The sequence below is a fragment of the Choloepus didactylus genome, chromosome 19, assembly GCF_015220235.1.
Source record: "Choloepus didactylus isolate mChoDid1 chromosome 19, mChoDid1.pri, whole genome shotgun sequence".
NCBI lineage: Eukaryota > Metazoa > Chordata > Mammalia > Pilosa > Megalonychidae > Choloepus > Choloepus didactylus.
The window spans coordinates 4,058,426-4,074,473 of record NC_051325.1 but is presented as its reverse complement, the minus strand read 5'-3'; the positions used below and the strand labels follow the sequence as shown (position 1 = coordinate 4,074,473).

General features: G+C 39.4%; 1 gene segment (V, D, J or C); it reads right to left on the bottom strand.

Moving 5' to 3' along the window:
* Positions 1-596: 596 nt before the first annotated feature.
* The window catches only part of LOC119516012, a 64,353-nt gene continuing 48,901 nt past the window's right edge, over positions 597-16,048 (bottom strand). The window contains 1 exon segment of the V gene segment in view: positions 597-979. Coding sequence covers positions 597-979 — 383 coding nt within the window.

The window sequence follows — 16,048 nt, the reverse complement described above, 5'->3', positions numbered from 1 at the left end:
GAAACATGAAACTACTGTTTTTAGGTTATATAGCTATGAATATATACTGAAAACCTGTGTGTGCGATACAATGATGGCATTTTATGTAACACAACCATATTTTATAAGGGATTTAATACAGGAGCAGATACCTGGTCACTGTTGTCACAGGAGAGGGAGGGAACAAAGTGAGGCACTTGGAGCTGCTCCTAGAGAGGCCAGGTTTCCTATCTCCTCATCCCTCCCCTAAGGATATGGGTTCAGTCTGATGGTGGGTTGGGAGAACTTTCCTAAATATTTTCATAAATGTGAGTTAAGTTGAGTAAAACAATTTCACAGAGATCATAAATGCAAGTTTTATTCACACTTTCAGGCATATTCACACAATGCATATAACATTGTAAATAATATAGGTATGTATGTATTTTAAAATGCATTTAGTAACAAAAATCCTGTCCTGAGTTTTAATCCTAGTTTCATCCTAGCACTGATTACATGTTATGTGGTTACATGTTGTGGTACAAGAGGGAATCCCAGGCTAGTCTAGGAAATTCCTTCCAGCCGCTCTCTTCTCCTGCCCCCAGAGATGGCCAGTGGGTGCTTCCTAGTGGTCTCCATCACCCAAGACAGCCTAGCCCCTCCTGTGCCCTCAGGGGAGGTTTGTGTCTGGGCTCACCCTGACTTCCCCTCACTGTGTCTCTCACACAGTAATACACGGCCGTGTCTTCAGGACTCAGGCTGCTGAGCTTTAAATAAACTTCATTCTTGGAGTTGTCCTTGGTGATGGTGACTCGGGACTTAAGAGTTGGGTTGTAGTATGTGCTTCCACTATTGCTTATCCTACCAACCCACTCCAGCCCCTTTCCTGGAGCCTGCCGGATCCAGCTCATATAATAGCTGGATAAAGAGAATCCAGAGACAGAGCAGGTGAGGGACAGGGTCTCCGAGGGCTTCACCAGGCCAGGTCCCGATTCCTTCAGCTGTACCTGGGACAGGACACCTGAGGACAAGGAGAACAACAGTGAGTCCTGTGCTCAGATGCATCATCCCCATTACCTTCATGTCTGAATCCTGAGACACTCACATCTGGGAGCTGCCACCAGAAACAGGAAGAAACACAAGGCTTTCATGTTCTTGAGGATGATGCCTCTGATTCCCAGAAAATACTTTTCCAGAAAATAAAGAAGTCTGAATTTAAGTAATTGTGCCCTGACTTTCATATGGTTACCTAGGTGGTGATTTGCATGTGGGTGGTATCTTTCTATGTAATGATGAAAGGGGGAGAGAAAGACATTTTCTCTGGTGCTTCTCTAAGAGAGTTAAGCTGGTGTTTCCTCATCTTCTTCTAGGGTCTCTCTTTCTTTAAGCCCAGGTTCTGCTTCCTCCACCCAAATTTGCTGCATGAGCTGATTAGGGGGCCAGATCTTTTCGGAAATCATGGATGGCTTTGGATTAGGGTCAATGTGACTGTATTTCAAGTGAGGTATTTATATAGCAAATAACCACCAGAAGTCAAGGGCCCCCTAAATTTGTGGAAACATGTTCTGGTATATTAAGTTCCTCTGTTACAAAAGTCCATGATACACTCCAAAATTTTAGGCAACAATGAAATATAGGAAGAAGAGTGAATTATAAATCAATGGGGGCATTTATTTATCTGTGAATTGTAGTGGCTTTCAACAAATCACTAACAAAGGTGTACATATTGGCAACTGAAACAGCTTCATTCCAGTGCATATTCAGTTATTTTGTGGTTAATTTGGTATTGTTAGCCTATGAATTACATTTATTTTTGAAACATGGTAGAAATTTCTGCTTCAATGGATAATCAATCTCTGTGTTGTGCAAATCATGCACAGCACCATAATGGGATCCATGTGGTGGGATAATGGTAGGTGCACCAGAGTCAATAGGAGAAATGCATGAGAGGGGCCAACTACATATTCCTGGAGAACACAGGGTGTAGAAGGTACATCACCAGCCAGTGACAATGGGGAAGACAGTGAGGCATGGTGAGCAGGGCTAAAACTGGGCACTGAAGTGACCAAAGACCATGGCACAATTTTGGGATAATTGAGAAAATTAGGAGCCAACTTATCAGTATCACATCATCAGGGTACAGAGAGAGAAGTGGTAAGATAAAAAGTGGAAACACACAGAGGTCATATCTGCAAAAGACAGTCCAGAAAGTGACATTAGACTATAAGATTTTGAATAATCATATTGGTGCATTACCGAGGATCAATGAGGAAAACAACTCTTCCACTTCCTTCTGGAACATGGTGAAGGTGACAATTATTAACATAATTACCTTGGCACAAGCTGGACTGACAAGAATTTGCTGACAATAATTTGCTGAGTATAGAGGTGAATGTATATGAAGTTTGACAATCTTTGGAACACTTCCAGAAAGTTCAAATTAGTTTCTGACTGTGAAAATGCCAAGGTATCAGCTTGGGGGAAAGGAAAAACAGAGCAGTGTGATAGAGAGGATGCAAGGCCAAAAAGACTTACTTGGCATGTTTTTCTGGCTCAGAAGTTTTCCAAGAGAATAGGAACTTGGCAGTGGAATCATGTGGGATCAGTTTTCTCAGTGCTGAAAATACCTGTTATTCCAATGATTCTTTTCCTCACTGTCCATTTAACAATTGTCATATGTTTGGAAGTTAATGATAATTGCAGGTATAAGAGATACCTGGTGTAGGGGGGTAGAAGCAATGATGTTACCCAGAATTGAAAAAAATCCTTATCTCTCCCTGAAGACATAAAATGTGTTGTCAGCAGGATGTTCCCAGGCCATTCACAACTTCTGGCAGTCCATGATTACAGTAGAAGCTCCACCATAATCCTCGGCTGCTGCCAGGTGCCCACAAGGATGTCACAGTAATGGAATCTCCATGGGATGCATCCCCTACCTTGAGGACGAAGATGAGGCTCACACATCAGTATATAATGAGTACATCAATTTTCCTATTCTTTCTTAAAAATTGAGAGATGAGACAAGGATTGGACATGTCTTGCCATGATATCCCTGTGGCACCCTGGTGGCCCTCCACTCCAGTACCACATGTCTCAGGTCCTCCAATGTTGTCCAGCAGGTCAGTGGCCCATTGGTCACTCATTGCTGTTGAGGTCAGAGATTTCCCTGAAATCACCTGGGCAGGAGAATTATCTGAGTTGAGCTTGAGGTTTTACCTCCTCATTTTCCAAGGGACAAGGAAGTAGGGAGAAATTCAGGGACTTTATCCAATTGCAGTTTGTGAAGGCATAATATTTAATTTAACAGTACACTGTTTTCCCTTAAAAGATAATATGTAGTTTATATATATAATAATCATAATATATAATTTATTACCTTAAACTTATTACCTTAATTTGCCTGGAAGTGAGTGTATATGGAAGAGATTACCCTAACACAGATGGCTTCTTGGATTAGTTTCCATGACATCTTGAGGACAATCTCTTTGAGAAAAAAAGAATTTATTTCAGAAGGAAAAGCAAAATGCTCCTATTCTTTCAGACCAGGCCAAATAGAAGAGAATTCTAAACAAAAAGAGTCCACAAAACAGAGAAATCTCAAAATCACTCATAACTTTCTGCCTTGATTTCTAACCCTTTTTTTGGATATATCCACAAATAAGGTAAAGCTTAGATCAAATTCTGTATGTGAGTTGTGCTGGTTTGGATGTTTTCTGTCTCCCAAAACTCCATGTATTTCGATGTAATCTTGTGGGGGCACACACATTAGTGTTGATTAGGTTAGAATATTGGATTGAGTCGTTCCATGGAGGTATGACCCACCCAACTGTAGGTGGTAACTCTGATTAGATAATTTCCATGGAGTTGTGTCCCTGCTCACTGAGCATGGGTCTTGATTATTTGACTGGAGCCTTATAAAAGCTCAGACATAAGGAGCTTGCGGCTGTCCTGAGACAGACATTTTGAAGACAGCAGTTGGGAGCTGATATGGACATTTTGGAGAATGCCATTTTGAAGCACAAGCTGTGAGCCAGCAGAACCCATCCACATTCCTTCCAAGCTAACAGAGGATTTGGATGCCACTGGCCATCCTTCAGTGAAGGTACCCTAATGTTGATGCCTTAGCTTGGATACTTTATGGCTTTAAGACTGAAACTTTGTAATCAAGTAAACCCCTCTATAAAAGCCAATCCATTTCTGGTATTTTGCATTGTGGAATTATTAGCAAAGAGGAACATGAGTCTATAGCTAAAATGAGGGAAAATTTCTACCTATGAAAACAAGAATATTCCAATTTAAGGACTTCTGTAGAAGGCGGAGAATCAAAAATCTAGAGCAGCTTTCAGTTGGAGGGGAATCCAGAGCAAAGCCCCAGAAAGAACAGAGTCTAAGGGCATGGACAAAGCGTGGGACACACAGCTTCCCCAGGACCAGAATGGGCAGTGGAAATTGGGAAATGAGGGCTGGGATGGAGGGAATAGCACTAGCTTAGATCAAATAGCCCCCTGTCTGCTCTCCTGGGAAGTTGAGGGGAGGGCAACTGGGGTCAGGAGTCCAGGCTGTGCCTGGGGCAGGGCCTGTGCTGCTGGGGGGACTTGACTGGGTGCAGTCAGAGGACAATAAGGGAAGGTCTACTGCTTCAGGGTCCATCTCATCCAACCAAACTGGATGAACATGACCCAGGTCCTCAGTGGTGTTTCTCTGCAGACCACCCACCACAGGTGGATTTCCTGCACAGAGCTCCTCCTGACCATAGCCCTGTTGGGTCACAGTGCCCAAGAATGCTGTACAACCCCTGTCTCTGGGGAAGAAGTTCCTGGAGTCCCAGTCTCTGTGAAGCACAAGAACAGGGTTCTGTCTCTTTTACTGTGCTCCTAGCCCCATGGGCCCTGCTCCCCTGAGCTCAGCTGGGGATCCTGCAAAGCAGCATGCTGCCCCAGCTCCAGGGCCAATGTTTCTGTGTGCCTCCTGGGAGCCCCAGGCAGAATGTCTCAGGCTCTTCATTGTGCTTGAGTGGTTAAGCAGCCTGGCTCTGTATACAATGGGGCCATGTTTGGACAAAAGTGGTGACTGTAGGGAGAAACTAGATATTTACACTGGTTTACATGCGGGAGATGGCACAGAGTGATATTCTAGTATGCAGATTGAATGATATAGAATTGCTGATTGCCAAGTGTGCTGAAGTCATTAGACTGAGAAGTTCTCAGGTAACCAGGGCATTCCCAGGCCATTCACAACTTCTGACATTCCATGATTACAGTAGAAGCTCCACCATAATCCTGGGCAGCTGCCAGGTGCAAGTAATATGGCCACTGTCTAAATTACCCAAAAAAGCCTCACTTAGCTCTCTAGGAACCAGAGTGAATGTTATCAGATCTTTATCCTGTGCACACAGAGGAATATGATAGAAACTTGTAGAGAAACAGGATCCACCTGTTCAACCCTGTTTATCCCCCTTTCTTACCTGAAGAATAAAGGTGATAATCTGTAGGGAAGTGCATCAATACTGGAAGCAGAGGGAACTGGTGAATGATCATTGCATCCCTGGAGGGAACAGATGGGAAAAGAATACCATATTCCCTGTGGGGATGGGGTCAGGAAAAATATATTTTTTGCATTTCTGCATTTCCAGGCTACAACTCTGCATTTCTGCAAATTGTGCCTGGGCCAGGGTTCTAGGTAAGGCAAGCTGGTTAGAGATGAGGTGAGCTAGGTTCTTAGTGATGTGATCCAAGTTCTGGAGAGGTGGTCAGTCCCTTGGATGACGTAAGCTGGGTTCTGAGTGAGGCAAGCTGGCTCTGAGTGAGGTGAGTCAGGTTTTATGTGAGGTGAGCCGGGTTCTGGTTGGGTTGAATCAGGACCTGGATGAAGTCAATCAGGCTCTGGCGGAGATTTGTAGGGCTCTGGTTGAGGTGAGTTGGATTCTGGGTGAGTTGAGTTATGTTCTCTGTGAGGTAATTCAGACTGTGAGTGAGGTTAGTTGGTTTCTGGTGACATTAGGGACTGAGTGAGTCTTCTAGGCCTCTGAGTGAGGGGAGTCAAGTGTGTTATAGAGCAAGTCTACTGTGCATTTGGTCAATGGGGATAGGAAATGGAGGATCCAGTGGTTGGTACAGAGGATGGCACTTTCTTTTTTGGTCTATTTATGGCAGGTTGGAGAAATCTGGGGTATGCTTGGCTTCCCAGGATGCGCTGCTATGTGAGATTCAAGTACACATCTGGGTATGTCTGGCTTCAATGAGGACCCTCAGCTAAGCTGTGACTCAGAAGCCTATGGTTATGTAGGGAATATTAGGAATAAGAAAAAATATTTCTGCTGACCTAGCCTCTTCAAATAATATTAAAATAGTGCCCTTGATATATTCATAGAAAATATTTGATGATTTTAGTGAGAAATAATGTGTGACAAATGACTAGTACAGACATGAAAAATTTAATGAAATGAATTTAGTAAATATCAATTGTATCAGGATGTCAATTATATTTAAAAATGATACAATCTGAACTTGTTTCTAGTATATATGTAAAACCTGTGTGTCAGACACAATGTTGATGTTTATCTAATACAGTCCTAATAGATAAGGACATTAGTGTAGGGGCAGAAACCTGATCCCTGATGCAACATGAGGAGGAGGGAACAAAGTGAGGTCTTGGAAGCTGCTCCTAGGGAGGGTCAGGCTTTCCCACCTCCTTATTCTTCCCATGAGGACATGGGGCTCCACAAGGAGGTGGGTGGGAGATTATTTCCCTGAGTATTCTCAAAATATGTAAGTTATATTGAGGGGAATACCTTCACAGAGATGGCAAATATAAATTTTATTCCCATTTTCTTTAATATAAAGAAGAGTAGGAAAAACTAGCACATCTCCCATGAAATTTTATATAATATGTGTGCATGTTTGTATTATAATATTGATTTAGCAACAATGAAAACAAAAACCTGTTCTGAGTTTGGCTTTTGGATACATCACAGCACTTCTTAGAAAAGTTGCAAAGACAGTTCTCTGGGAGTTACAAGTGCTGAAGCAAGAAGAGGGAACCAGAGGCAAGGCCAGGAAACCCCTCCCAGATGCTCTCTGCTCCTGCCCCTGGGAAAGTGCCCTTGGCACCCCCTGGTGGACAAGATTGCCCCCTGCAGCCCAGACCCTCCTGTTCCATCAGGTGATGTTTGTATCTGAGCTCATGCTGACTTCCCCTCACAGTTTCTTTTGCATAGTAATATGTGGCCCGGTCTTAAGGTGTCATGCTCAGCTTTGAATAAACTTTGTTCTTGGTTGTGTCCCTGGTGATGCTGAGTGATGGCTGAAGTGTTGGGTTATACTTTGTGCTTCCACTACTAGTTATCCTGCCAAAACACTCCAGCCCCTTTCCCAAAGACTGGTGGATGAACTTCATATAATTGCTGGATAAAGAGAATCCAGAGACAGAGCAGATGAGGGACAGGGTCTGTGAAGGCTTCACCAGGCCAGTTCCTGATTCCTTCAGCTGCACCTGGGACAGGACACCTGGGGACAAGGAGAACCAGTGAGTTGTGTGCTCAGATGCCTCATCCCCTTTACCTTCAGGTCTGAATCCTCAGACACTCACACCTGGAAGCTGACACTAGAAAGAGGAAGAACCATGAGGTTTTCATGTCCTTATAAGTGATTTCTTTGAATTTCAGAAAATATTTTTTTCAGAATCAGAAGAAGCCTGAATTTAAGTCAATGTGCCCTGTCATTTCATTAGGTTATATAGGTGGTCATTTGCATGTGGGTGGTATCTTTCTGTGTAAAGATGAAAGGGGGAGGGAAGGTGATTTTCTCTGGTGCTGCCCTGTGAGAGTTCAGCTGGGGTTGCCTCATCCTCTCTCAGTTTCCCTCTTTCTCTAAGCTGAGGTTCATATTCCACCACACAGGAATAATGCTGCATGAGATGATTAGGGAGCCAGATCTTGTCACAGATCATGGATGGCTTTGGAATAGGTTTGATGTACCTCTATTCCCAGGGATGTATTTACATATCAAGTACCCACCAGAAGCCCAGGCCCACCTAAAATTGTGGAAAAACAATTTTATACATCACTTTACATTTTTCCAAGGTACATTATCTACTCCAAAATTTTGATACAACAGTTCATGTTTGCTAAAAGAGTGAATTCTGAGACAACTGGGTGTAGTCATTTTTCTGTGAATAGGAGCAGCTTTCAGTAAATCCCTAAAGGACAGGACAATGGATACAAAGGTCTGGGCTGAAGAGACCTCCAGGGACCAAAAGAAATGTGGCTTCCCCAGCTTTGGAAAGTGCAGGACCATCCTGAGATTCAGGGAGAGTAGGACCTTAAGCTTAGTGACTATGGCCCATGAGGTCACAACTCTGGTATTTGGATAGGTTGGGAACACTTCCCCAGGTTTCAGTGAAGGCTTGGTGGCCACCCAAGTGTTCAGGGAGAAAGTGGCCACCTGGAAGGTGTGTGGAGAGTGCAGGGCTGCTAGCTCAAGCTGGACAGGAGGGCAAAACATCCACCCACAGTTTCCTAAGCCTTGAAATCTAGCAGAATGTGTCTCATATCATTTGTACCTGCTTAGGGACTATGAACTATTATTTGCCTTCAAATTACTTCCTTCAGCATGGGGGATGTCTGTACTATACTTTTCCCACCATTCTGTTTTGGAAGTATGGGTATTTTTTCTAGGTTTCCCGGTTCCAAAGACAGAGAGGAGTCTTTCCCTTGATGGACAATACTGATAAAAGATTTATATCAGATTTTTACATAGATATGTTAATGAAATGATGTAAGGTTTTGGTATATTGTAATGGTGAGAAAGTATTTAATTGTGGGAAGGACCTGGTTTTTGGGGTCCAGAGGGTACATGGTTATGTATTATGTCATATCCCCCTGAAGATTGTTCATGTCCTAAACTCCAGTCATGTAACTGAGAAGACATTTGTAAATAGGTTCTTTGAAGATATTGTCACTTAACATGAGAGCAAACTGTATTATACCACACCTGTCTAGGGTCCCAATCATATGTGAATAGAATCCTTATAAGGAGAAGCATTTGGAAAGTTTTGCAGATGACTGAGGCAGACAGAGAGAGAGGGGGGCTGCCATGTGACAAAGGAGAGACTGTGGCAAAACATATGTTAGATTGTTCAAATTAAAATGAGTTAAAGAGATAATAAATATTGAATGACCAGGAGACATGCACTGTACTTAAAGCTTTCAGTTTTCCAACGAAGAAGAATATACATGTCGTATCAGAAGGGAGTTGAGAGCAGCACCCTTCAAGGTATTTTTCATGGAGGGATGCTAATGAAGTCACTCAGGAGATGAGATATACAGAATTGTGTAGGTGACAGTGACCTCTAGGGGTTGGTGTGGGTAGCACAGGCTGTTTTGCCTGGGCTTTCTTCAGTGCCTTTTCTATCCTACCAAGGGTTTTTGCAGTGAAAATCTTCCAAATAACCTTCCATATATGTATATGGAATATATAAATATATGAAAAGGATAGGAACACAAGCTCACAAGGTGAGAAATGATGACTGGTATTTTGCATAATAGCAGCATTAGCAAACAAGAACAGGAGCTTTTTTATTTTTTTTTCATTCTCTGCCAGAATTACTTTTGTATGTATTGGGCTTCACATTAACCTGTAAAAACAAACCACATCTGTGTCATCAATCATGGTTTCAACATTGTAGGTTTCACTCTATTTATTCAGTTTATTGACAAATGAGTAGAAATATGGGGACAGAAAAGCAAATGAATTATGGGGGGTGGATAGAGGGGATGGGATATTTTGGATATAAAATAATCCTATTAAATTTTGAAAATAATGAAAATGTCCAAAAAATTGATTATGGTGATTGGTGCACAACTGTATGATCAGACCGTGAGAAATTGATTGTACTCTATGGATGTCTGTATGGTATGTGAATGTACCTGAATAAAATTGCATAAAATAATATTATGTATGAAGAACTGGGTTCTGCATTGCAGCATGGATGGAAAATCCTGTCTACTGTGTACCCAGATAGGCAATTTCTCCACAAGCCATGATTTCTCCCAGAGCAAGTAGGAAGACAAGGTTCTAAGCAGATTAATTTTCAGGAGTTCTGTGTGTTCACATTTCATTCTTTCTTTCCTGATCTGTTCTTACCTACAAATATTAACATTTGTGTATTTTAACAATAGTTTCTATGACATATATGATATTTGATATTCTCCCCATTATTTAAAGTATAAGATTTGATAAGTATTTTTAAATTTGCATATTCATGGAACATGGTCAGCTAAAAAGAGATACTTAAAAAAAAATCAGTCATCACAAAAGTGTCCTGGAATTCCTCAGTAATTACAGTTTTTACCCTGTTCTTATGTGACCATGGAAGTTCTTCATTTTACCTTAGATTTGTTCCCATCTTCTATATCTTATCAGGGTTCAATTATGTAACATGTATTTGTATTTAGTTACTTTTTATTAGCACAATTATTTGAGAACGCATCCATATTTTGTGTGTATTAAGCATTTATTGGCTTAATGCTGAGTAGCATTCCTACATGTGTACACCACATCATGTTTACCTATTTATTGTTGATACTTATTTTCATTGTTTACATTATCTAACTATATCATACCAGTCTTCCACAAAGCTTGGAGATATAGAGACATTCAAAAATGCTTGGTTTGATTCTTAGACCAAATACAAAAACAAGCATAAGAATGAATCCAGGACAACTGCAATTCCTAGAAATTTTCATCAAAACCTCAGAGAACTGAAGTCAGAAAACAAGCAACAATAATGAGTATTGGACAAAGACAGGTGTCTTTGGGAGAATATATACCCTAACATTAGTTTACCTAGGGAATATGGCAGAATGGGAGCTGTGGTCTAGTAAGCAGAATGAATGATTAATAAAGAAATGTTTAATACCAAGTGTGCTGAAGACATTACAGTCAGAAGCTCCAAGGTGGCACATTCCAAGCACATTCCTAATGTCTGGCAGACTAGGGTTACAGTACAAGCTTCCCTGATATCCTGGGTTTCTGCCAGGGGACAGTAACATGGTCACTGCAGAAAATGTCCAAACCCACTTCACCTAGCTCCGCAGGACCTGGCGTGAGTGGAATCAGATCTTTATTCTATGTACATGGTGGAGACTGATGGAACCTGGTAGGGAAATAGAATCCACCACTAAAATACTGTCTATTTCCCTCTTTCTTTCTTGAGAAATGAAAGCCTCAATCTGTAGGAAGGGCACTGATACTGGAAGCTGACGGAAACTGTAAATAACAATTTCATCCCAGGAGGGAACAGATGGGAAAAAAATACACACTTCCCTGTGGGGCAGGCATCAGGAACAAGTGGGAAACCCACCATTTCCTCTGGACGAGAGACAAGAACACTTGTTCCTCTTGTACAACTTAGTCTCAAAATTCCTGTCCAAGTTTAAGTCTCTTAGCAGAGCAAGAATGTCCCCTTAATCTTACCCCCACCATCGGGAAAGAAAGGAAGTAGCATAAGGCCCAAACCTATGCAGGAAGACAGTAAAAGGATATTGCAAAAGGAATCTGATGCTCTGGTGCATTCACTTCTCATTGTCTTCAATTCTGGTATCCATGGCATCAAAAAATTTCAAATGCAGGCCTGACCAGATTCAAACATCTACATCAATACACTTGCGGAGGAAGTGAGTAATCTCCCATAAGACAAAATAAACAAATAAATAAATAAATAAATAAGCAGAATAAACAAATAATTAAATAAACTATATTTCCATATATAAAGTACTATATAACATCTACAACTTTCAACAAAAAACAAAACAAAAAAAAATACAAAGAGCAAGAAAATAGTGTCTGGCAAATTATGACCATAAGATTCATATGTGATGAATTTATTAGAATAATAAAATTAAGCAGGAATTTTATAATAAATACTTAATAGTTAAAAAATACTCTGAAATAAAAGTAGGCAATGTTCTGAACTGGATAAGTAATTCCAGCATTTAGACAAAACATTAGGGATGTAGGAATTGAATTGATAGAAATAAACACAAAGCAGGATGATAACAGATTTCAATAATGCCTTCTATATGCTCATCAGCAGACCTAGCATAGCTTTCAAAGGACACTAATTTGAACATAGGTCAACAGAAATTGCATACATTGAAATTAAAAGAGAAGTATTAGTGATGAAAATAAAACAGAACTTCCAATAGCTGTGGGATTGTATCAAGCAGTGCAATATAGGTTGAATATCAATCTCAAATGGAGAAAAGTGAACAGAGAAGAATCAAAAATTGAAGAAACAATGGCTGAGTAAATTTACTGACTGAATCTATATAACATATCCAATAATACTGGAGAACTCCAAACCTGAAACACAAAGAAACACACACACACACACACACACACACACACACACACACACACACACACACATTGTTGGTACTTCATACTAAAACTGTGAAAAACCAAAGACAAACAGAAACCTTGAATGCAAAAAAAGGGGAGCATGGAGGCATTCCTTTCAGAGAAAGAAGAACAACAATTAAGGAGTGTTCTCATCAGCCATGCAAGCAAGTTTGGAATTGAGTGATTTTCCTTTCAGGTTTCTATAAATTAAAATTTATGCCTAATAATTTATAAAGTTAAAAGTACAGTGATCAAAAATTTAAAAAATGTTTATGGATTATATTTACAAGAATTTCATAGTTGTTTTTGTAGACCAAGAAATAACAAACTGGGCTGCAAGGCAACAGAAACATTTACTTGGAGTCTTAGAAATGCAAGTCTGGGAACACAAACAGTATCATTTCTTGAGCTTCAACATAAGAGTTTTTAAAGAAAACAAAGATTAGATCAGTTGTTTATAAAGGATCATGATTGGTAGATATCCAGAGGGTTCCAAATGTCCTTCAAATCATGTAGTTCCCTGATTTATTTATCTTCTGGATTGTTTATGGTTTCCAGTTGTCCTCAGCATTTTGAGAAACATTCTTGCTTGAGTCTATGCATTCTTTGGAAATGTGATATCTGGTTGAGAGATGCTGAAGGATAATTTCCTGAATGGCCTTCCAAAACTATTTTAAGTCTCTTAACCATTATATACAATATTTTGTTTCATTTCTTACCACATTCCCCAATTTTGATGAAGATCTTTCTCTGAAAACATTACTCATCAACATTGGGTGTTAATCCCTTGTTGTCAGGTTGCCTCATTCCTAGTAGGGGGGAGATAGTGCATTCACTTGCAGTCTGGAATAGAAATGGGCCACATTTTAGCAACAAGGAGGTGTTCTGGAAGTAACTCTCAGCATTAATTATAATTAGTTTTAGTTTCATCACTATGGAAATAAATTTCATATGTGGAAGCTTTAAGATCAAATGCTTGGCACATTAGCGTTCCTTGTGAGGGAGTTGTGGCTGTTATTCTGGAGATGAGACAATGAATAAGTTACATTGTAATGACCATAATAAGAAAAAGGATTAGAAATTCTAAAGATATGATAAGAAATCTGTGTCCCCAAAATCCAAGATTTAGCTAAATAAAAAATTCTCAAACTTCAGTGTTTCCTTTTTCACATAATACTTAATAATTTTTTTTGTTGATGTCTTTAATGTGTGATTTATCTGCACTATGAGTGAGGCCAATAACTGGGATCCTTGTATGGAGTCCAGGTCAGCAATGACTCAGCAATTATATAGAATTCCAAGGTTAGCAGCACTTTGTTTGGCATGGGGAAAATGGTGGAGAATGATGAAGGACCAAGAAGACAGGGAAAGGGTGAAAATGATGAGATTTGACAGGGTTGGAGTCATTGGAAGGGACAAAAGAGGGCAGGGGGACAATACAAGGTATGATGGAGGAATTAATATGGGAATAGAAAGATAATGGAATAAAAATCTACATTATGGCTGGTGTTATTGAGTTCAATTAAATATTTCAAAAATCAGATCTTCCTTGTTCTTGGGTTAGCTCTCTGTATCTGATTCCATCTGCTTCTGGGTGACTTAAACATAAGATCACCTGTAAGTATTAATTATACCTATCTTGTCCTAGGTCTAAGGTTAAATGCTGCTTCAGATGTTGTCTGCATCAGGTTATTGGTAATTTTGAGCTTTTTGTTCCCAGTATTAATAGATTTCCAGGCAGGGATGAGAGCATATTTAAATGAAAATTATGAACCCAAGAATCAATAACTTCTACTCTAGGTGCACAAGGGTTATTGATACATACTTGTGGGGTCTGGTCAAATGAGGTTTGGAGTGCCTGTTTATGGAGGTTTCTTTTTTCAATTTAAAAAAGTCAATGGGCTGAATATTTTGTACTTTTATATCTTTATCTCCTGGGAATGTATTGTCATATCATGTACCTTAATCCTGCATTCGTTTCATCCTGCAGCACCAGTTCTGCTTACCAAAAGTCAACCACTAGGAATTCACATTCTATACCTGGTACCAGGTCAGATGGCTGGAGTTCTTACCCCTTCAAAGTCTGATAATAGGTTAGATTAACTCAGTCATGAGGCCTCTACTCATTCACTTAAACAGATAAAACTGGGGTAGGCATTGCCTGTGACAGAACCAATTATTCTGAGGGAAATTTTAGAGGCAACCATTATAGAGTGTGAGGGATTAGTGGATTAGTCTTTTGCTCCTGTAACCAGATCAGATGACCAAATTGCATATGAGGAATGCTACAGACCTTCAAAAAAACCATGCATGTATCACCATGTTTCAGGTCTCCAAAACTGAAGATATTATGCTGTGATGAGTAGGAGGCCACTTTGGTGAGCCTTAAAAATAGGAAAAGGCCCTAGGTAGAGCTGCTGCAGGTGTAGATATTGGTGAAAGTAGCAAATATACAAAAGAGTACTCAATGTTCAAGGCATGGCTTATGTATTCCAGGGTTTATTGTCATTGGTATCCCTATAATAATTTCAAATGCAGGTAACATTCTTTCCAAAAGGAATGTATCTTCAATTTAATAAGAACATACATCAGATTTTTGGCAGTGGTAGATTGAGGGATTCCATGAATTTAGCTAATTGGGATTTTTTAGTCAAGTTCTATTTTATAAAAACAACATATCAATGTTACTATTGAAGAATCTAATCTATATATGCACTTGGCAATCAGATACATCTGAGTATGCAGTGTAAAATGTTTTCCAAAAAAAACAACAAATATATCATCTCTATACCCAAAGAAGAAATCAATTCTGTACGTATATTGTTGAGTGGAATTGAAAATCAATAATTAAAGATTAATTACTGTGAAAACAAATCTCTAATACAGTAGTATGAATCTTGTGTATTAAGCATAAAGACTTGAATCAATTTAAGATATTGAAAATAAATTTTTGAGTATGCAAATCTACAAGCCAGTTGATCCAAGAGCAAATGAGGTATCAAAGTTACTCAGTTGAGACAGGACATTATGTTAAACCTCATGTTTTAGAAAGCCATTACAATTATAATTCCAATGGACAATAAAGAAAATAACATTTTTTAAAAATGTAGAAATTAAATTCTATTTTCATTGAGCTATTTTTAGCTGAACTTCAGCACCACAAGGAAAAATGAAATCATCAATGAAAATGACACATGAAAACAAAATGAATGTCATTGGAATCAGTTATTTTCCCTTACTTCAGTATAAAATCTATACAGAAATTTGATATTATGCAATTAAAATTGTATTCCTCATACTTCTGAATTAATTTTCTTTAAAACCTGTTTGATATAGGTTTTTAAATTTTTGTAAAAATCTTGTTTTCATGATTGTGAATCTGGTTCCAGTTCTTATACATTTATTTTTATACCAATATTAACCTCAGATAGAAGGGGTCAAGAGCAACATCCTTCCTTGATCCTGACCTTAGGGAAAATTACAGTCTTTTAGCATTAAGAATGGTGGTAGCTGTCATTTTTTTTTTTTTTTTTTTTGTAAATGCACTGAAAGAGGATGTTTTCCTTGTTGAGTGCTCTTATTTACGGTAGAATTGACAAGTTAAGGATACTTAGACTCCAATCCATGAACACGGACTATCCTTCCATGTATAGGACTTATCTGATTTCTTTTAGCAATGTTGTGTAGTT